Source organism: Macrobrachium nipponense, chromosome 41 (genome assembly GCF_015104395.2).
Source record: "Macrobrachium nipponense isolate FS-2020 chromosome 41, ASM1510439v2, whole genome shotgun sequence".
NCBI classification, from domain to species: Eukaryota; Metazoa; Arthropoda; class Malacostraca; order Decapoda; family Palaemonidae; genus Macrobrachium; species Macrobrachium nipponense.
The window spans coordinates 30,003,356-30,027,198 of NC_061102.1; the positions used below are offsets into that span (position 1 = coordinate 30,003,356).

Genomic DNA, 23,843 nt, shown 5'->3' on the forward strand with positions numbered 1-23,843 from the left:
GTTGCACATCTTAGTATTATCTTTTCATGCCTTCTGTAGCCAAGTGTTAGCTTACTGCATCAGTGGTTGACTGTTCAAAGCACAAGATAGTAGGTTACTGTTGACAACTATTTTCAGATAATATTGACTACTCATATTGTGTCCACTGAAGAGAGTTAAGGCAGAATAAAGAAACATAGGTACACTGAAGGATGTTTGTAAAAATATGAGAGAATTGCATACACAGCCATGATGCCAGGCTAAAAAAATTTTATTAAAGATACATGGAAGAATGTTGTATCAATACATAACAAAAATGCATTCAGACAACACTGAAGTTAAGGATTTACATGTGGTGGAGAAAAACTTGTACAGCACAGCATTAACAAACATTAACAGCATTTCGGTTTTATGATTCTTGGGTAACAACCTTGTTAACCCAATTTTTGGCGCTGGTAAGCGGTTTATTGGGGCTGATATCTGCTTAACAGGGCTTTTATGCAGTTTAATCAGTGCTTACTGAGACGATTTTTGGTTATCGGCATCAGTTGGGAACAGAACCTCTGGTGTTAACCAGGGACCTCCTGTAATATGACTTACATCTCATGATATTGTCAAATTATTTTCCATTACTGATGGTCATTTTATACATTAGATACCTTAATTCATAACTACATCTACTCACCTACAATAACAAACATTCATATTCTAACACAAACCTTTGCTCCAAAGTGCCTACACTGCTCCTTCAGATAATCTGCAAGTCTGTCCTTGGTTGTTTTCATCTGTTCAACAGCACTGTCATACACAGTGTCTACACCATGACTAGGGATGATTGTTCCCTCCCTCTTTGCTTCTTCATGATTAAAAGCAGTCTGTCAAGAAATATAAAAATAAAGATCAACAGATATTTCTTTGCCCAATAAATAAATACAAAAACAAAGCCTTTCGATTCTAAGAAAAACTAATATAAAAAATATAAGAAATGAATAAAAACCCTGTTATATTATAAATGGTAGGCAATATAGCTGAAGGATGAAGGGGCATTACAGAGCAACTTAAGGCAAGTTTTTCTTTTTGTTCTGTATGTATATGTTTTTCATGTTCTGTACGTACTGTATAGACTCCACTGAACAGAGGAGTATAAATGTTGTAGTCAATTTTGTTGTATAAATGTTGTAGTCAATTTTGTTGTATGTGCGTTAGTTAGACCCAGTGTACTTGTGGCTTGCCTAATCATAAAACTGTAGTCATAAATTACGAAAAATAAATATACTGAAACAAGAAAGTTGTGGAAGACAATGCAATGCAGGGTGAAAATGGTAAATTTTAGACCTTCTAGCATGTTAATATGTACAATCTATACAATATGAAAATTTTGTAATCAATTTGTACTTTTCATAACTACAAACCTAAGGTCTTAACGTAGGGGAAAATCTCTAAGTACTGGCTTGATCTGGTTAAAAATATAAATAACCTCTCTTCCCCCACTTCTGCAGCATGATGTACCCATCATCTCTTAACAATGTTCCCTGCAAGACGTGTGCTTCCCTATCTTGCATGGAAGTCAGTTTCTTATGAACTTCCTGTCCTATCTACACCTTGGCACTGTTTTTTTTTTTTCCCATCTAAGAAGGCTTTGCCTCAGAGAAGATGCCTAGGGTAGGTAGAAATCCTTGCTTTTCTTTTGTTAGTTTAGCCTCTTTTTGATACTGATCCTCACAACTTGTAGCAGATTACGCTCTAAAAGTGAAAACAACATTCACATACATGAAAATGTACTGCGCTTTCTTCTAAATGTAATTAATTCCTGCTAATTTGCTTTTTTTAGGAGAATTGTATCTGAAACCTTTTAATATTAACACTTCACTAGTGAAATACTCAGTAATAAGTCCTAAAGGATAAATGAGAAAATAGAGAATACTACTCAAAAGACACATAAAAGCAAAATTATAACTTTCTGGGATTATAACTAAAACACTCACATCAAAGAACTTGAGAACTTCTTTTAGAGATGGAAAATCTCCACCGTTTTCTGTAACATTTAGGCACTTTTGTAATAACTTTGACTGCAGTGAATCTGCTACACCTGCAATGAGAAATTGTACATTAGTAAGAATAATATACAGTACTCTAAATAGCAACATGAAGTGTAATTATTAATCAAAATGCCTAACATGATAAAATACTTATATTAGACATTATCAGAATACCGTGTGGTTTGATTCATCCACATCCACCAGAAATTTCCTTTCCTTCAGATTACTGGAAAAATGAAAAGAGAAATGAATAAAAAAAAGTTCAACATGAACCTTACAACAGCATTTAACAATGTTTTACATAAAACATATAATATGAAATATACAAATCACTATTAAAATATAAAACAAATATAAATATCACTTTAAGTTAAAAAAAACTAAAATAGCTGTTATAATAATGAATTTAAAAATTAATTATAAAACTAATTAGCACAATGGTTCTTTCACATAAGCTACAAAAGAGTAAAATCATAAGTTTTTACATCATCTTTTCCCTTTATGGGGGCCAGAGGGGTGAGACTGGTTCTCTCTACTCTTCTCTGTCCAGTGCTCTTTATATCTTAACTTTTTATCATCAAAATTAAAAAGTAACTCGTTCAGACTCATAGGCCAGTATGCAGAATTGTTCACTGAGCTGGAAACTGGAGTAATAAAGATTGAAATTAAAAACCAAAGTAAGAAGAGACATGGGCACTAAGAATGGAAGGAAATATAAATTTGGGACAAAGGCCAAGTGCTGGGACCTATGAATTCATTCAGTGCTGAAAACAGAAAGATACTAATTTTGTAGATAAAAATAGTTTGTGTATCTGTGCTTGCCTATGTAGTACAATTAACCCAAGAAATATGTAGAGTATTAAATATGGTAGTAGCAGAATGGAGACCTTAATAAGAGGCAGAACATCATGAAAAATTAGCACGAATAAAGACAGACACCAGACAGGTATTCAGGTAGAAAAACGAGGCCAAAAAGACTGGAGAGAGAGCGTGAGTTACACCAAAAAAGGGAAGCAACATATGCAGTCAAATTAACACACTTAACAAGTTAAATAAAGTTCTTAAAAACCGAGTTAAAAATTTACGGGATAACAATTTTCATTGAGGAAATCACAGAAATGTGATGGACTGAAAAAATGTGAGGAGGAGAAAGCACTTTTTTGATAAGGGAGTGAACAGTGGGAAAGCCAAGAACTGCATGGAAACAAGACATGAGAACTTGAGCTTTATGGAAACTCAGGTAGAGTTGCAGAGGAAGAATGCATTTACTATACAAAAACTCATCAAACATCTAGCCTCGTGAAAGGAAAATCTGGTATAAAATAATTAACTGATAATGATAGCACTCCAAATACAGAATAGTTAAGAGACACAATAATATCAACTATACTTTACAATGTACCATTATTAATCATCGATGGAAAAAAAAAAAAAATTCTTGTTAAGACTGCTGCCACTCACTTTTGAAAGCTTTCTGAATTTCCATGCATGTTTTGAAGCCACCAAGGGCTGCAAGAAAGTCGACAACTTTCTTTTTGTTGTATTTCACTTCTTCAAAGTAAATAGCACGCTATCCGGATGGCTTGAACTCCTGTTCAATCCCTGTGTGTGAATTCTGGTAAAAAGAGAAGTACTACATCAAGAAAAAGAATAATAGCAATACAGTTAAGACTGGTTTTGAGTAATAATTAAGCAATGCTTTTGGAAAATCATTTTAAAAATTTCAGACCCTCAAATTCATAAAAATTATGTAAACAGAAATAATCTGACCTAAATTAAATTATAAAATACACTTTGCACATGTTAAGAGGAATATGAACTAATTTAAACTGTTACCATCAAGTCTATATACAATATAGAGTATGAAACTATGTAGCATAGGTGCCCAGATTCTAGAGATCTTAAACCATAACAATGAAACATCCATATCAATGCAGTCTTTAGATTTGACATCAAAATTGTCAAGAAGATTGAAAAGAACACTTCAGCATCTATGGTTTAACAGCATGCATTTTTGTTACAATGCAGAAGTTCGAATTTCTCTTAACTAGCTACATATTCTGCATAATTGCTTTCTAAAATCTCTCAAATAAACGTAGCACATACAAACATGACACTTTTTTTACAGGCAAATTATCTTTGTAAATATCAATACAACTATTTTCTTGTAACATTCCTACAACATTTTCAAATAATCCAAAAATACATTTTTATAATACAGTATATTCAACAACACTACAATTTTATGTCCTGAAGATAAACTTCATTGCTGATTACTTGTCTGATTTTCCACCAGCGAATACAGTAGACCCAGACCTCGATTGTATTAGAACTCGAAATAATCGGATTTCAAACAGAAAATTTTGAGTAAATGTTGCATCTGAGCTCAACCAAAAATCCGGAAACTGACCCAAGGAATCGTATGATTTTTGTAAACAAAAGTGGTTCGGTCAGTCGCTGCTAATAGGCATTGTTTTTTTTTTTTTTCCCATGCTCATTTGCTGAAGAAAATGGTAAGAAACAACAATTGAACTTAAGATTATTGAAAATTATAATGTAAGAGACATTCTGTGACAACCTTGAAATCCTGTGAGATTTTTTAATGATAGGCTAACCCTTGAAGTGTCGATAGTTATATCACTAGAAGGCTACAGTCACAACTATTGAAAAACTATCGACACTGTAAACAAAAACATTTATAACCTAATAGTAATGGTAAAATCCCTAAGTTATTAAAGTGAATCACTAGTGATACAACTTTTGATACTGTAAACAAAAATGATATTGTCATGATACAATAAAGTTTGTTCATACTTACCTGACAGATATATATATAGCTGTATTCCTCTGACGACCGACAGAATTCAAAACTCCGGCAAACGCAGTGGTCGGCTAGGTGGTTAGTACCCATTCCCGCGCTGGGAGGCGATACCGGGAACCATTCCCATTTTCTATTCAGATTTTCTTTACCACTGTCCCCTGAGGGGAGGTGGGTGGGTACTTGATTATATATATCTGTCAGGTAAGTATGAACAAACTTTATTGTATCATGACAATATCATTTTGTTCATGACACTTACCTGCCAGATATATATAGCTGAATCCCACCATTGGAGGTGGGAAGGACAGAATAGAAGATTTTGGAAACATTTCACATGCAGATGATTGACATCTTGGTTCCCTACCTGTTAGCATAGCTGACTTCGTGATTACTGTCACCCAAGCCTGCTTCTGCTTAACTAGAATTTCCAGCAAGGTAGTGACCTGTACAGCTGGATAGTTCTAGATGATCTGTCAACTGAGCGTGACCACAATGTGACTACACCATATGACCATACTGAAGACAACGAAGCATAATAAATACCACTAACCTAGCCTCACTAAAGTTAGTCCCATAACTTTCAGGCTAATTAAAGGGAAGACCGCCTCAAGCGGCCAACCCTACGACCGTAAAAAAAAAAAAAACCCATAATTAAAATCACACACATCCATTTTCTAAAGGACGGGGTTCGTATTGCTTCTCGTCCCCAATACTGTATCCGCGGAAATGTATGGTCCAAGCAGATAGCAATTCTCATATGTCGCCTTCACATCTCTGAGGTAGTGTGAGCAAACACAGAGTTGCTTCGCCAAAATGTGGCACCCCCAGGATATCACTGAGTGCCATATTTTTCTGAAAAGCCACCGAAGTAGCTACCGCTCTAACCTCGTGAGCATTAACTTTTAGCAGTTTAAGATCACCATCCGTGCAGGATGAATGAGCTTCCCCCCTGATGGTATTTCTCAAGAAGAACGCCAGTGCGTTTTTAGACATTGGTAATTCCGGCCTCTTGACCGAACACCACAGGTTGTCTGACGGGCCTCTACATTGTTTGGTCTTTTCTAGATAAAATTTGAGAGCTCTGACAGGGCACAAAACTCTCTCTGGCTCTCGTCCGACGAACTCTGATAACCCCTTGATATCAAAGCTTTAGGCCAGGGGTTGGATGGGTTTTCGTTCTTCGCTAAGACGAGGGCTCAGCGAACACACCGCATTGTGTTCTCTGAAACCCACATGTTTAGTCATAGCTTGGATTTCGCTAACCTCTTAGCTGTTGCCAAAGCGTCAGGAAAATAGCTTCCTAGTACATCTTTCAAAGAGGCAGCGTGCATAGGTTCAAATGGGGCTGACATTAAAAACTTTAAGACAACATCTAAATTCCATGAGGGAATCTTGTCTCGTGGAGCTTTTGATGTTTCAAAGGACCTCAATAAATCGTGAAGATCTCATCATTCGATAAATTCCAAGCCTCTGTGTCGAAAGAACCGTTGATAGCATACTTTTGTAGCCTTTATCGTTGACACTGAAAGTTTGTCTATCTCTCTAAGAATGTAAGAAGAAGAAAATCAGCAATCTGGCTCACAGAGGTCGTGGAGGAGGAAATATTTTTCCTTCTACACAACCTCTGAAGACAGCCCACTTCGATTGGTAGACAGCTTGGGAAGAAGTTCTTCTAGCGCTGGCAATAGCTCTTTGCCACCGATCTTGAAAAACCTCTCGCTCTGGCCAACTTTGGATAGTCTGAATGCAGTCAGACTCAGAGCGGAGAGGTTTCCGTGATACCTCTCGAAGTGGGGCTGTCTGAGTAGATCGATTTTTTTCTGGAAGTGTCCTTGGGAAATCTACCAGAAATGACCATGGCCTCTGTGAACCAGTCGCTTGCAGGTGGCCAAAAGGGGGCTATCAACGTCTTCATTCTTGCTCCTTCCGACGCCGCAAACTTCCTTATTACCTCTCCCAGGAGTTTGAATGGAGGGAAGGCGTAGAGATCCATCCCTTACAATTCCAAGCATGGCGTCTATTGCTATTGCTCCTGGGTCTAGAACCGGAGAGCAGTAAATCGGAAGCCTCTTCGTTTTTGCTGTCGCGAAGAGGTCTACCAGTGGGGCGTCCCCAAAGTTTCCACAACTCCTTGCAGACCTCTGGATGGAGAGTCCATTCGTTTGGAAGCATTTGATGTCCGACGGCTGAGGAGATCCGCACGAACGTTTCTGCTGTCCTGAAACGAACCTCGTTAGAATCGTTACATTTTCTCAGCTTCGCCCAAAGTAAGATTTCCCTCGTTATCTTGAACAGGGAGCGAGATAGAGTTCCTCCCTGTTTTTTGAGATATGCGAGCGCCGTGGTGTTGTCCCGAGTTGACTTGTACAATTCGTCCCACAATCCTTGACTCGAAGCATTGAAGTGGCCAAACGAATTGCTTCTAGCTCCTTGAGGTTTATGTGCCAGGACCTCTGTTCCCCTCTCCAGAGGCCTGACACTTCTTTCCTCCCCCAGTGTTGCTCCCCAGCCCGTCATGGACGCGTCTGAGAACAACACTAGGTCTGGGGCTCAGAACTTTTTTGAAGGACATCCCTTCCGATCGCTTTTACGGGATCGGACCACCACTTCAAATGCTGTTTGATCGATGAGGGATTCTCAAAATCTCGTCTAGGTCTTTCTTGTTCTTCCAGTTGTCTGCTAGGAAAAACTGAAGCTGTCTGAGGTGCAGCCTTCCCAGAGAAACAAATTTCTCCAGCGAGGAAATGGTCCCCAGGCAGACTCATCCATTCCCTCGCCGAGCATATTTCCTTCTCTAAGAAGACGATACTTTCTCTAAGCATTTTAGCTGACGTTCTATGGATGGAAATGCTTGAAAAGCCACTGAATCCATCTGAATCCCCAGATACACGATGGACTGTGTGGGAATCAGATGGGACTTCTCGAAGTTGACCAGAAGGCCCAGGTCCTTCGTCAGCTGTAATGTCGTATGTAGGTCCTCCAGACACTGTTTCCTTTGAAGTGGACCGGATCAGCCAATCGTCTAAATAGAGTGAGACTCTTATCTTTGAGAGATGGAGCCATCTTGCTACATTTCGCATCAGAAGCGTGAATATCATAGGGGCTGTACTCAGCCCGAAACAGAGAGCTCTGAATTGGAAGACCTGTCCTTTCAGAACAAATCTGAGGAACTTCCTGGACCGAGGATGTATCGGAACATGGGAAATAGGCATCTTGGAGATCCAAGGACACCATCCAATCTCCTGGTCTCAGGAAGCTAAAACAGACTGTGCAGTTTCCATCTTGAATTTTATTTTCCTTACAAAAAGATTCAGCCTGCTTACCGTCTAGGACAGGTCTCCATCCTCCCGAGTGCGTTCGGAACAAGGAAAAAGCCTGTTGTAGAAGCCTGGGGAGTTCCGTGACACGACTCTTTACTGCTCTCTTTTCCAACATCTGATCCAAAAGGTCTAATAAGATTCTCGTTGCTTTGAATTCTGATAAGAGGGCGAAAGGTCTATTGTTCTATGCTTAATGGTGGTTTCGATAGAAACGGGATTTGTAACCTTTCTCGTCACTTCGAGTGACCAAGAGTTCGCCCCTCTTATCCTCCATGCTTCGGCGAATAGCGCGAGTCTCGCCCCGACTGGTGGCTGGTAAGGCCGAAAAGTCATTTCTTTCCCCTGGTTTTTGAGGGGGCTCTGCCCCTAGGGAAACTCCTCCCTCGAGCAGCAGCTCTTGAAGAGGCTCTTCCACGAAAGGGCTTATAATTGCTTCCTAGAAGCTTGCGTGGTTTTCTTGAAGACATCTGATCAGCAGGACGTTTCGAAGACCGAGACAATAAGTCTGCGTCGCTCGTTCTTGGATTTACTGATAATCCTTTACCATCGATTGTGGAAAAGATGAGCAGAAAAGGAGCGAACAACAATTCTGCTTTTTGCGCTGGTGACACTGACTTAGCTGTGAAGCTACAGAAGAGTGCGCGTTTCTTCAGGACTCCCGACGCAAAATGAGATGCCAGCTCGTCGGAGCCATCTCTTACTGCTCTGTCCATGCATGACAAAATACTCGCTAAGTCCTCCAATGAGATGGAATCTGGGCTTCTAGACTGAACATCCAAGACGCCCAGACACCAATCTAGAAAGTTAAAAACTTCCAAAGTTTTATAAAGGCCTTTGAGATGGTGATCTATCTCCGACATTGTCCACGAAACTTTCGCTGATGCCAGGTAAGATCTTTTAGGAGCTTCCACTAAGTTGGCGAAATCCCCTTGTGCGGAAGCGGGGATTCTCAAGCCTGCTTCCTCTTCTGTCTCGTACCACTTCCCCCCCGATCTTCCACTAAGCCTTGTGGGGGGAAGTGCAAAAGAAGTCTTGCCCTTTGTCTTTTTGGATTCCAATCCAATCATGGATTCTTTTAAAAGCCCTTTTTAGTCGAGAGCGAGGTGGCCATTTTGACAAAATTTGGAGTCTTCCTTGCCTTCGAAGAGGTTAGTTGCGAAGGTGGAGAGAGAGGAACTGGAGCTCGGAACTTCTCGGAAACAAATCTTTTAAAAGACGAGTCAGAGTCTTATAATCCACAGAGGATGAGGTTGTAGGATCCTCCTCCTCTTCCGAAACAGCCTCGCTTGACGATTTATTTTCTAATGGAGACATAGCCTTATTCTGCATTGAACAAGAAGAAACCAAAGTTTCATCTCCCTTTCGAACCGTAGGTTTTGTGTTTGAAATCAATTTTGAAGAGGAGAGTCTGCTATGTTCTCCTAACCTTGACTTTCTCTCCGAATTTTCCAAACTGACGTCATACGATTTCCCTTGACAAGCACTGATATTGTAGTTCCTACTACCTTGAAGCATATGGCGCTTATCCTTCTGACTAGCGACCTGTTCTTTTCTGCTCAGGATAACTTTATGCATCGGACGCCTAGCGCCCTCAAAAGCGTCCTCATTTGCGTCCTGGAAAGCGTCCTCATTTGCGTCCTGGAAAGCGTCCTCATTTGCGTCCTGGAACGCGTACTGATATGAAGGACGACGAGCGTCCTTACTAGCACTACGCCTCGCGTCCTCAAAAACGTCCTCATATTCATCTTCATATCCTTCTTCTGAACTAATATCGTGCGTCTGAAGTCTCTCCAGCCGACGTTTCCGACCCCGAGCGTCCCGAGAAACGTCCTTACGAGCGTCCTGGTTAGCAAAGCGTTTGTTTTGTTGAATATGCTCTTCCTGTAAGTCAAGATCCATTCCTCCCAATTCTATTCCTGAGCGATCCTTCTGAACGTTCTTCGACTCTGGAAAAGACGACGGCGGCGGCCGCCTGTGCGGCACCTATTGTCTTTATCTTTACCGCCAATACTTCTAGAGACTCTCCCAGCAGGACCGCTTGCGCGTTCCTGATTGAGTCGATGAGGTCTAGAGGCGACGGATCAGACGAAGACGAAGAACGAGAGAAGCCGCAGGAGAACGTCTAGATTTCTTGACGGGTAGCCAAAGATCTTTTTTACGACTACGTGATCTTTCCTCTTTCTTGGCGAAAAACGTATCCAACTGTTGACGAATCGCTTCGAGAGTCTTTTTGATGGTGAAGAACCATATGATGGAATGAACCTTTGAGAAGAAGATGGGCGAGGGGACGCCTTCTTCCTTCTCTCCGGACTCGAATCAGGACGCTCAGAAAGCGTCCTAAATCTCTTGTGCGGGATACTGTCTTCGAAGTCTTCCGGAGAAGACCGAGCGTAAATCGAGGCGGAGGACGCTCTCGATCTCCCGATGAAGCGTCCTCTTCCATCATACCTTTCCTAAGAGGTCGAAAAAGACGATGGCCGCCAGTGCGACGTCTTACGTCTTCCTTACCACTTCCACTTGGAGAGGCTGCGTGCTCTTCCGTAAGACCTTTCCTAGAGGGCGAGAAAGACGATGGCCGCTTGTGCGACACCTTACGCTTCCTTACCACTCTCAGTCGGAGAGGTCTTCCGAGATTCCCACCCACGGTGAGGTGAGGACGTCTCGGAGGAAGAGAAGCATTCCTTCAAGATTCGCGCTTGCGCGCGATCTTTGGCAGCCTGGGATGCGTCTTCAGGATCTGCCGAAGGGACGCCAGTACCGGTGTTTAATTCCCGGTAACCCTCCTTCGGCCTTCGACATGTCCCATTCCCTGTGTTCTGGGAGTCCGACAGAGGTCTCAACCTGGAGGCATTATAGGACCGATCTGACGTCCCCTCCACTTCACTAGGGGCACTAACATTATCACTACACTTTTGCACATTAGATTGTAGCACTTTCATTTCGATTCAAGGTTCCGAATCGATTCTAAAATGTAGAGAAATGGCATTCCCTTCGGTAACAATCACTTCCTATCTGAAGGAGAAATTATAGGGTTTATGCGTAGCATGTTCTACATTTATGTTAGATTGAGCAACTTTACTTTGACTTTTAACAGAAGCATCCTGGAGGAAGACCTCCTAATTCTGTCACGCTCAAGTCTACGAATGTAAGATTATACGCTTCCATTCGACATCAGTTAATACTTCACATTCTTTGCACCTATCATCCAACAAGCAAAACATGCCCTCTACAATTCACACACACTGTGTGAGGATCTACCGAGGCTTTGGTAGCCTACCCTTACATTCTTCTACACCACACACCCTGAAACTAGTAGAACTAGATCCAGACATCTCAATTCTAAGAAAAATCAAAGCCAAAATCAAAATCCAAACCACAATAGCGTATGCCAAATCACTAAGCAAGGTCCGAAAAACCAAAAAGACAATCCAAATACTCAAGTGACAAATGAAGTTTTCGAAATCCTAAGCGGAGGTCTGTAAACAGATGTTTACCGACCGGCGGACAGAAGAAAATCTGAATAGAAAATGGGAATGGTTCCCGGTATCCGCCTCCCAGCGGCGGGAATGGGTACTAACCACCTAGCGACCACTGCGTTTGCCGGGAGTTTTGAAACTTCTGTCGGTCGTCAGAGGAATACAGCTATATAGATATCTGGCAGGTAGTGTCATGAACAAACAACTAATTACAGCAATTACCGTGGATAACTGCCACAATTAGATGTTTAGGATGAGCGAGTTCTCACTTTGTTACAAGAATAGGATCTCTATCCATAATTCTAAAAACCAAAAAGATTTAATAAGCCTAAACAAGTATTTCTGAAGAAAATTATAATTTGAAAAAGAATATAAGCATTGTCATCGTATGCCACTTGCATTCAATATTGTTTACATTCTCAAAATCTCGGCTGATTGAGCTATCGATATCTTCACTGCCATTACACTTGGCTGGTAGAAGATATATAATTAAATACTTATGAGAGAGAGAGAGAGAGAGAGAGAGAGAGAGAGAGAGAGAGAGAGAGAGAGAGAGAGAGAGAGAGAGAGAGAGACTGTTGCCATTAGCAATCAATAATATTTGTTTATTGAGAATAATGTTCATTTCAATAAAACCCTTATTTTACTGTATCTCATCATATTGCATGTATCATTACCATATTATTGAATTATAATACGAACAGAGTGATGTGCCATTTGCATTCTGGTTTTGTTTATGTTCTTAAAATATCAGCTGATTAATTTTCCAGGCATGATCACTGTCTTTTGATGCTGAATGGAACTTAATTTACAAAAGAAAAGCTGGGTTTAAGAATTGCAGCTACTTCAATTATAAACATAGAACATATATTAAAAAAAGTCTACATGTGTTTTTCTGTCAGTTTCAGACAGTGCTTTTGCCTGCCAAAACATTTTGCAGTCTGCTCATTATTCATAATTCCCAGTTGTGCTGGACTTTGAGACTTGTTTACTAAGGGGCAATATTTTCTTGGTAGTATTTTATAATCAAATTATTAAATAAAGGGTTTTGCGATATCGTTAGCTCCCCAGTTATCCTTAATATCTGGATTCTTTCCAATTTAAAAGGAATACATTTATGAGATCTACTTCCAATGGGTATTACTCCGCCGATAATGATGTTACACTTATAAAGCACAAAGCGCCTATGAAAAGCGTCCCTATTTTACAAGAATATTTTACGAGAAAAAATTTTAATGTTATAACACATAACGAAAGATATTTTAAAGTTATTTTGTATACAATATTCCAGTAGACTCTGTATGATGGTTTGTTTACGGCTGCTCACGGCCACTATCTAGCGACTTAACATAGGGAATTTGTCTGAAGTTTATGCTAACAGAAATAATTTGGCTTATTTTTTAATATTTTATTAAGTTCCTGTAAGAATTAGACTTGATTTTCAATGTTTTATTATTAGCAACAATAATTATGCCTTCCCTTACAGTACATACTACATATCTAGCCTAGCCTATAGCGCTCAGTTAACCATCATATTATGGCCGAATTAGGCGTATGTAGGGCAGTTATTTTACTTCAGTATATATTTAAAACTGAAAAAAGTGCCTCGAATGGTGCGTTTTTTTTTAAAACACTGAACTTATTTAAGTGTAATTTACATGTATTTAGGGGTAATGTTTTCTATAAAAGGCAAGGCTAGGGTAATAACTGGTAGTCAAGAACGGATTAATCCATTTATTTTCAGTTATTTCTTAAGGGAAAAAAAAAAAATTAATTCAGATCTCGACAAAATCGCATCTTGTCGCTGCTTCTGAACGAATTAACTTCGAGGTCCTGGGCTCTACTGTTTAAATTTCTTTATTACCCTCTGTGGAGAGATTATGAACACAAATGCAAAAACTACTACATACACAGAAAAACAAAAAAATGTACATTAACTTCTTAACTACAATTGTATTGCAAACTTCGGATAACTGCACAGACTTACTTGGCAAGAAGGCGTTCCAAGTCTGGCAACGTCTTCAGGAGTGGAGCAACTTCTTCAACAATATCAGGATTATTATTCAAGTCTTCAATGGCATCTAACCGAGACTCAATACTTGATGGATTACAAAGAGGTGCACAAAGCCATTTCCGAAGCAACCTGAAGGAGAACATTTGGCAATCTGGTGATAATTGAGTTCAAGAAGGCTCAAAATATGTAGGTAATAGACTGTAACAGTTAGGAAGCAACAATTTACTTCATCATTACAGTACTAGTGCAATAGTTTAATTAAACCAAGTTTTTTCTACATAAGAGCAAAATCTAAGCAAAAAAAAAAAGGGCTACAGACTGAAAGGAATGGATTAGGATATTAGTTACAACTGACAGGACATTGGGAAGCCAGGACAATTCTTCCAGCCAACCTAAGGCCAAATTGTTTTTCATTTGCCTACTACTACCCTACTATTGACTCAGGCACAATCATACTGCAGCAGGGTAAGTTAATACAGTAATGATTAACCTTAGAATTTTCCAAGCGGAGTTAAGCTAATACAGTAATGATTGACCTCAAATTTTCAAGCAGTTAGGACACTAAAGTTAACATCAACCTCTTAAAAATGAGGGTAACCTTCATATCAATATTACCTTTTCCCAAAAGGTGTTGAGCATCGATCCAGCTTCTGATAAAGAGTTCCATCAACACCACCTCTGGTGTTTTCAAATATTTCTAAATTACGAAGTGTCACACCATCAAGTACCTTAACAGAATCATTATTAATAATTATATACAGGATTAGTTTATCAGAAAAATAAGTTAACAAGGCATATTATAAAAAAACATCAAAATAAAAAACTATTTAGGCTTGTTATGTGAAATATCAAACTTATAACTTGAATGCTAATTGATCTCTTTAAATAAGAATCTGATCTTAATATGCTAAAAAAAGGAAATAGTATCAATATTCTCAAGATTACAAAAAGTTTCCATCTTATGAGATTCCAAGACTGTATCAGTGCCAGTATGGGGATTTTGACGCTCCTCGCTTACAGGGGTTTTGCCCTAGCTATATTCAAATTTCTTACGACATCAGGCATGGTTCATTGTTTGGCAAAGGGGTTTTTATGACATGCCCTTGCTGTCATCAACAACAGACTCATCTGTAGCAAATCAAACAAACAATGACTGCCTATGGGCTATACATTTTTCTGTCATTGATAGCAGTAAATTTATCTTCAGTGATATAATGCTCACTATGGCGTCATCTAATTGGGGTCACTCCAAAAAATGGAGGCAAAAAAGTAAAAATTGCAAGCTTTTTTTTTTTTTTTTTTTTTTTTTTTTTTTTTTTTTTTTTTTTTTTTTTTTTTTTTTTACAGATGACACCATTTTTAGTTACCAGAATCTCAAAGGTGGGCATCTCTATGATTGCAAATGACATCATCAGACCCAAAGATGAATCAATCTTAATCAAATTAACTATAGTATTACTTTACTAGAACTGTTGACAGTTTTTTCAATATTTTATTTTCTATCAGACTATTGCTGTGCAAATTACAATTCTCCACCCCCCCTGTAATTTCAACAGGTTAAAAGTATAATTCTAAGTTTTTAAAGCTATTATTGCTCAAAAAGCATTGTGGTTTATATAATGCATATATGTTCCTTTATAGACTTTTTCTCCTACTGATTCAGTTTCAAATTCAACTGTTGTTAATTTTACCAGACCTTTAAATGAATAAATTTTTCATAAGTGTTTGAGGCATTGTACTTTATAATTTATACTTAACATGTTATCTGCATAATTTCTACAAATGGTCCAAATTATCACGTATTTCCAGAACTGTCCAGACATATGATAAAAATGCAATCCTAAAGTCTGTCTGGATTATATGTTTCCAATCTATAATTTCATACCATCCAGAATAACATTAACCCCTTACTAGGTACAGTAGTACCTCGAGATACGAAAGGCTCTACTTACGAAAAACTCGAGATACGAAAGCCAATGCGAAAAATTTTACTGCTCTACATACGAAAAGTTTTCAAGATACGAAAGGTTGTTGCTGTAAAGTCCCGAGATTCGCCCGGACCACCGAGAACAATTTTAAAACTCCCGCGCCGCCGAAACTGAGTAAACTCGCCACCATCCTCCCGCCCTCTCCCGGTGGTTCCTGATGCTAGTCACCCCATAAGGTCCTGCTCGTCCTATTGGTCAGCATCTACCCCTTGTGCTTTAAGTATTCTATTGGTAAAAGGATGCTGTAATTGAAAAATTTATTCATGCAATACAATTAATAAAAAAAAATTTAGGTAAAGATAGAATAAAGTAGAAATGAATGGTTATTATACTGTTTTTGGTAGTTTCAGTAGTTGAAGAGAGAGAATGAATTTATGGCTTACTGTGTAAAGTTGATTGCTTGTCGATCGTTCGAGTACCTCCGTAAGTTCTGGAATGTAAAACAGACCGTTTTTGGAAACCGGTTAATACAGAACGTTTTGGAACCCTTTTTTTTGTTTGTTATTATAGTTAATGGTTTACTTAATAAATTATTTGAAATATAATCACATTTAATAAAAAATTGTGAATTAGATATCATAAAATATAAAATAAATCAGACTGCCAACATATACTTATTTTTAGAATTCTTCTTCTGTTTTATTATTTACCGTACGTATATGTATGTTTCATTATAGCTGTCAGTAACTCGGTATCTCCATTAGGTAAAGATAGAATAAGAACCAGAAATGAATGTTATTATACTGTTTGGTAGTTTCATTAGTTTGAAGAGAGATATAATGACAATTTATGGCTTACTGTGTGCTAGGAAAAAATGATTGCTTGGCGCTCGTCATACTCGTAAGGACAGGTAAGAGCTGAATGTAAACAATCGATTGGAAGGTTTGTTTTTTGTTTGTTTGTGTATTATAGTTAATGATTAATTAATAATTATTTGAAATGAGTACATACTGATTATTTATACATTTTATTGGCATATTCTAAGCTTTAAGCTCTTAGGTTTAGATGTCAGAATCATAGACTAGGCTACAGTAGTAACCGCTAACATAGGCTAGGCTTATGCTAAGGGACATATGGTAAAGTCCTAATATATGCAGCAAAAATGGGGTTTGGAAACATTACATGCAGTTGAATATTACTCAAGTATGTACAGTATTTTGCCTTTTTGGAGTCATATTTCTTCCGTCGGATCGGTGTTGTAACTCTAGAACATGTGTTTTTAGGCCTGGAAATATAATTTACTGGGGTGTTTTTGGAGGGCTTGGAACGGATTAGCCATTTTACATGTAAAATGTGTTCCAAGATACGAAGGCCGCCTCGGAACGGATTAATTTCGTATCTTGAGGTACCACTGTATAAGCATCTTAATTTTTTTTCAACTATAATACTCAACTTTCAATTTTCTATAAAAGAACAATCTTACTTTTTCACCTGTCGCAACTTCCTCATAGTCATCTGCTGTCAACAATATAAATGCCCAACATTTGCAATTCGACCTTTCATTTCAAATCTACCATCATCTGCTCTTCCTCCGACTTTTCTCTATACCTCATCCATTTAAAAAAAAAAACAAAAAAAAAAAAAAAAAAAAAAAAAAAAAAAACAAAAAAAAAAAAAAAAAAAAAAAAAAAAAAAAAAAAAAAAAAAAAACCAGCAGCAGCTGAGGACAACACACCATTTTCCAAGGTCTACTTTAAAACAAATACAAAAATAAACTTCTGTATACCATAAAAGCTACTAGTAACTGGCATAAAAATTTGGTCAAGTAAACTGTATATGATCAAGAAGACTGATGGCTTACCATGTGATGTCTATTTCTTATAAACGAAGGGAGGGATCCCTTATTTGCCTTTTCTTCGGCAGCTACAACATCCACTGGGTTGTAAAGAGTAAAACAATTTTCTTGTTAACAACTGTTCCTCTAAATGGCAATCCATCAAATACCAAACAAGAGCACCAAGCGCAGACACAGCCAATTCATAACGTGGATGAGCTGTTAAGCCTAATGTATCATCTGAGAAAAAAAAGAAAGAAAAGATAACAGAATTAACGTTAATATCAAACGCAATGTTCTCATAAAAAAAATCTCCATCGCAAAAAAATTACCAAGTAAAACTGGCAATGGAGAAAATTTGTGATGGCAAGCATAAGAGAATATGAATTTGGATGAGATTAGAAGAGGTAGCTGGTGCGTGGTTGAATTGAACCCAAAGATAAGTGACTATAAAGAGGTTTGCATTATTGATAGCCTGCAGTGCCTGGAATTAATGAGAATATAGATGGACACGAGTAACTGTTCCTGAAATGACCTTTATAGTTGGGAATTTGTGGTTAAAAAAGAAGTAAACTAGACAAAACTTTAGAAATGTCTGTTAATAGTTAATATTACAGCAAATGAAAATTATTGTGTATCTTACTTTCATCTAATAGATTTTTCAGTTCTTCTGGCCACTGCAAGGAAGAGTCCTCCCCTTTGAAGTAAGTTCCCTCGGCCAGGAAACTGAGTGTCTTGCTACTTGTCCAGAATTCCTTTTCTGGAAGGAACCAGAATATCAACTACAAGTTTTGAAGGGACACCTTGCATTAAACAAACTCTTCGAGGTTTTTCTGAAGAGACACTCCTCGCATCCAAACCAAATCTTTTGTTTTGGGGGAAGAAAAAAAAAGTACCAAAGTAAAAAAAAAAAAAAAAAAAAAACCTTAAAAAAAAAAAAAAAAAAAAAAAAAAAAAAAAAAAAAGTCCACTCCTGCCTAATGTATACATCAAGATAAAAAAATGAAGACAAATACAAAATGGATGTAAAACTAGATCTACCTGAACAGGTGGATAGTGTGCCATGAGGGTACGAAGACGAGACACATGACGATCATCTGTGAACTGTCCAAGATGGAATGTCCCTATACTTGTATCAATAAATGCTACACCCAATTCACTTCCATCACCTGCTCCTCTTGTAGACTGTATAAAAATAATGCACAGTTAATTTTTTCCAACCTAGAAATTAGAAGCATAAAAAAATTCCATCACAATGTAACCTTCAAGAACAGGAGTCATTTCTTCATAAAACCTACTACTAATAATGCAATGGGTTTCTCCTTACAATTGATTTTCAACGTTTCTAGTGCTTCTTTTACATTCACAATACACAATGAAGTCCTCAGGAAAAATATTTCAAAACAAAATTTTTAATACTTCCTAAAATAGTGGCTTTCAACTCATGGGAGTATTGGGAATATAAAAAGGTGATGCAATTAAGAATTAGAGCAGCAGGTGCTCCTCAACTAAATGCTGATCCATGAGAGAGAAAGAGAGAGCTTGTATACTACTTAACTCATTGATGGTGCTACATTGTATAGATTTTTAGTAACAAAACTGATGAATAGCAACAGCCCTATCTGCATTGTTTACTAACTTTATGACTACCCCAACCCAGGTTTCAGATATTGAACAAGTAAAATAAACTTAAACCCACATTAAATTATATTCTGACCAAAATGCAAAAGACAATTGGAACTTACCCTTTCTGCTAATGCTAACAAATATGAAGTTGATGACTCTGAGGCTTCCCCGTCTAGGACACTGTAAACACGTGTTCCTTTGGTGCTAATTTGGCACACCTCTCGCTTGACAACACGATCAAATTTAGTTGGTTTAGTCACTGTTTGAAGAAAAAGAGATATGAAGTTGAAAGGCAAGGAAAATCTGACAAAATTGGTAAAATACTGGAGCATAAGTTTTACAAGAAAGGATTAGTAAAAAAAAAAAATAAATAAATAAATAAAATGCAATAAAAGTGGTATTTGCAACTGGGGATGGGGCAAAGTTGCAATAGCATTATTACAACAAAATAATAAAAATATAGCATGTTGTGTTTATTTCAATAATAAAACCAGCAATATTTTTAAAATACTTTTTCCATATCAAGATTACAAAAATTTTGTTTCTAAAGCTAACTTACTACTTTTGACACGCTTCTCCATCATCTCTGGAGTTTCTGTCTGCTCTATCCTGGCCACCTTGTAGCCTTTTTCAATTAATGTTGATGAGTACCGTCCATAAGCTATTTCTGGAAACCCAACGTGGGCTTGTTCTCCCTAAATCAATATAAAAAATTTACTTCAGTTAGCATACGCAATTCCCCAGTAAAAGGAAGTGCCTTTCCAAACAATCATAAAAAATAGTATTTTACACAAAACAAGGCACTATTTCATTAAACTTATTACAAGCAAGTTATTCACTTGGGAACTTTCTATTGTACACATCAAGTCAAAACTTACCTTCATCATTATAAGACCAAGTTCCTGCACCCCTAATATAGCATCCATATGGAACAGTTCGTAGAACTTCCCCATTTTGAAGAACAAAACAGTGTCATAATGCAAAGACTTCAGCTCCCACCACTGCCTCATCCCCTGCAGGAGACAAAACAGACTGCTTATCTCTGTAATATCAAAATCCTAAGTTGTTCTTGTGCTATAAACTCTGTGCAAGTTATACACACTACTCACACATTCATGTGTTCTATGACTTTTAGAAATTTACAAACTACGTATGTAGTAAGTGCTTGACTGTGAATGTCATTATTTCTCACAATTATGAGTTCCTGACTGGACGAGTGGGTTGCGCACTCGATTATCACTATGGTAGCCTGAGTTTGCTTCCTGCGGAGCCAGGGCAGAATCAGAGGAATTTATTTATTGTGATTAGAAATTAATTTCTCGATATAATGTGCTTCACATACTACAGTAAGCTGTAGGTTCCATTGCTAAGTAACCAATTGGTTCCTAGCCACGTCAACACTAATCCTTTGGGCCAGCCCTAGGAAAGCTGTTAATCAGCTCAGTGGTCTGGTAAAATTAAGTTATACTTAACTCTCACAATTATGAACTTTTAAAGGGTTAAAAACAATACAGTAATACCCCGAACTTACGCGAGGTTAGGTTCCAGACCCCCTCGCGCAAGGGGAAGTTTCGCATAAAGTTAGGGCACATTCTCTTAAATTGCTAATAAATGCTTACTTCTCGAGTTTGAACACTAAAGATGACCCTAATCATGCTCCTTAAGTATTAGGCTAACTTTTAAATGAAATTAAAGTTACTGTAATTTTATCTAAAAGTTAGTTTATTACAGTACCCTTAAAGAAGGAATAACTGGTTGGTATAAAAATATTACAGTAACTACTATGTACATACATATCCACTTTCATATGTATACTAACGTTACCCCTAATTCATGGGATGCCATTTTGTTTTTCTGTCAGAGTAAAAGTTTTCTTTGCATCGCTAGGTAAACTTCATAAGTCAGTCATAACAAAGTCACACAATAAAATAAAATAAAGAAGACATGTATGTATGTACATAAGTAATGTTTGCAGAAGGTGAAGGTAAAATCAAATAAATATGACAAATTTTTAACTAATTTGTATTTTTCATAACTTACAAACCTTTGGTCTTAACATTAGGATAAATACTCAGCGCCAGCTGGAAACCGGCAAAGTTTAAAATAATTGTGTACGCAAAAGACTATTGGCATCTGTGCTTGGTCACGAGACATGTGAAGCCACCCACATACCCCTCATTAACTCGTGACCCCGTTAGTTATTCTTCCAACCAAGGTTAGTTGATAGAGGGGTGGTTAGAGGTGGGCCTTTGTATGTTAACACATCAGGTTTGTAAGTTATGAAAAATACATTTTAGTTAAAAATTTATCATTTGTTCATATACGAAACAAACCTTCGGTCTTAACATTAGGATAGACTTACTCTTGGTGGGAGGTAAGTACTATTAACCAATGGGAGTTTGCCACCTTTGATCAGTTTTCTGAATACTAGAATTCTACGAAACAACTGACCAATATTTCCGAATCTAAGACATATATGAATATCATAGTCAGACTTCTGGGTTTTTACACAATGTCATAGTTCATTGTGTCTGAGGAAGATAAGAAGATCTGTTCCCCTAACAAACCAATTCATCCACTCATGTAGGATTGTTATCATTCCTCTCCCCCTTGCTAAAGAGAGGAATGTCCTGCTACTGACAGGTATCTTACTGATACTAACCCTAACAGTGTGGCCACCTCACTCACCTGTACCTTGTCCTTTCCAGCTTATGATGGTACTCTCTTCTTACTGCCCTAAGTAAAGAAGGAGACAGAAATTTGAAAAGGAAAGAGGCCAGTTAACTCCTCCATTTCACATTCATACCATCATCTTAGACAAGATACCAACTGACCCACCAGGGGTACTGGATGAGTTACACCATTTGTTGAACAGCCACCAAAGGACCCAAGGAAATTGTGTCCAAGGACCTCTGGGCAACCTTATATATATACATATACAGGAAATTGAAAGTGGTTTTCCTAACAAAGAACCCACTCTCAAATTTCAACGAACAGACAGACACCTCCTTAAATTTGCTCAATTTTGAGCTTCGATACAGTCACAGACCAACCGTCATGATCATTTTAACAGATATGTTCTTAATTGCCAGAAGGCCCATATTCCTCTGATGACCTTCTCTTCTGTATAACCTCATTGGTACAACTTGACAAACAAGGAGTAGGCTTGACCGATCGCCTCTGTTTGGCCTGTTCCTTTACGTCTACCACCTTAATGTTCTAGGAGACGTAGTTCTTTCTATAACCACAGAGTACTTTGACAAGTCAAAGCCGGCCCTTCTGAAGGTCCCTCACACATACTCACACAGTACTGAGCATGACTAAGAAATGTGTCTGTCATCATGACCTGTGCTGCATTGACTCATTATCTCAGATTCCGGGGCCAATTGGAACTGATGTTCCAGACTGCTTTTGAGTCTACGTCAAAACCCTGGTTACTGAGTACTCCCACTCTACCAAGGTCAGAGGAAGACCCCCATCCACGGTCAGTTTCCTGTAACGTGACTGATGTATGTGCCTGGTGGTAGTCCGTCAAGGCTACTCTGATACAGAGTATGTTATCACTTATCAGATCGGAGTTTTATGTGCCCCATCCAGTTCACTGCTCCTGATTCATCTGAAGATTAGTCAGTGTGAAGCGATATTCACATGCCCAATCAACAGTCCAATGTATATCACCATGCACGTACACATGTAATTACAGAGATACTTCCTTCTGTTCTGACAACCTCTCCACCAGATCATTGTCTACTGACTGAATGCCTTTAATGGACAGAAACGTCCACTATACAGGCAGTCACAGCCAAAGTGTCATTCTGTATAAATGAGCTAACGACCTTTGGAGTCGTGTTACGTCCGAGGTAACACTCTACACCCAAAAACTGAGAACTATTAGTTCGAAAGGGGACACTAGTCAACCTCCAGACCTTGAGATATTCATTCTACCTATCAGTGGTGCCTCTTCCCCACACGAACCTGGTAGCGATGGTTGTGCTACGATAAACTTTATCAGTCACTCATCCTGGGTCCTCCTTAACTACTGGAACCCATCCTTCTGTTCGGGACATGACGGAACAGGTAGAACCTAGAGTTTGAGTAACCTCCAGGTTGTTCCCAGTATCGCAAATGGAATCCTCAGGCTCCTCGAAGGGTGAAACCCATGAGACAGTTATTACATGGTTTTTCCATTATAATTTATCGATAAAGCTGCAGGTCCCATTGCTAGGTGACCAACTGGTTCCTAGCCACATAAAAAATATCCAATCCTTTAGGGCAGCCCTCAGCCCTAGGAGAGCTATTAGACAGCTCCGTGTTTTTGTAAAAACTAAGATCCCAACCACGAAACACCTTATGCGGTGACCTGTTACAATATACGGGCATATGTTCAATATGCTACACTCCAAAGGGAAATCCTATATTGCAAGAATCATCTGGAGGGGTATCATCTTTAAAAAGTGTGAATAGGATCACATCTTCTGAAAGTACATTAACTGTATGTGCTGTAATTACGTAACATAGTACATACAGATTGTACTTGCACTTTTCCCCGAGGTTAAGAAAGTAATTTCCACAGAACGACAACTCTGATTTTTAACCAGTTGAATTCATGGAGTTCTTATATAGTGACTAACAACTGAATTATCTACTGCCTTTGTATTATTTTCAAAAATCATAAAATAGCATACACATAATCTACGTACTACTGATTTTATACTTAAAAGTATGAAAAAAAAAACTTATACTAATTGTAGTATAATAGTACGTACTTTCAGAAAATTTAAACAAAGTTTCTGAAGGGATATCATC

General features: G+C 38.1%; 2 protein-coding genes across 2 annotated transcripts in view; both read right to left on the reverse strand.

Moving 5' to 3' along the window:
- Positions 1-665: 665 nt before the first annotated feature.
- LOC135212810 (DNA mismatch repair protein Msh6-like) overlaps positions 666-23,843 on the reverse strand; it is a 71,669-nt gene continuing 48,491 nt past the window's right edge. The window contains 6 exon segments of the mRNA XM_064246582.1: positions 666-854; positions 1,965-2,068; positions 3,480-3,590; positions 3,593-3,633; positions 13,623-13,778; positions 14,265-14,377. Coding sequence (XP_064102652.1) covers positions 681-854; positions 1,965-2,068; positions 3,480-3,590; positions 3,593-3,633; positions 13,623-13,778; positions 14,265-14,377 — 699 coding nt within the window. The 3' untranslated portion in view covers positions 666-680.
- Positions 17,479-20,057, reverse strand: LOC135212396 (DNA mismatch repair protein Msh6-like). Its single transcript, XM_064245766.1, has 6 exons — positions 19,916-20,057; positions 19,597-19,732; positions 19,157-19,296; positions 18,453-18,596; positions 18,055-18,193; positions 17,479-17,651 (listed from the first exon to the last, which is right to left on the reverse strand). The coding sequence occupies exons 1-6, from the start codon at positions 20,045-20,047 to the stop codon at positions 17,479-17,481; spliced, it is 864 nt and encodes a 287-aa protein (XP_064101836.1). The 5' UTR covers positions 20,048-20,057.

Excerpts from the sequence above, each read along its gene's own strand:
- LOC135212396 (XM_064245766.1), bottom strand. The coding sequence starts at position 20,047 with ATGAGGCAGTGGTGGGAGCTGAAGTCTTTGCATTATGACACTGTTTTG. Across the intron at positions 18,597-19,156 it reads TGTTAGCATTAGCAGAAAGG|TCTACAAGAGGAGCAGGTGA; the intron begins GTAAGTTCCAAT and ends ATTTTTATACAG. Across the intron at positions 17,652-18,054 it reads GAAAAATCTATTAGATGAAA|ATGATACATTAGGCTTAACA; the intron begins GTAAGATACACA and ends TTTTTTTCTCAG.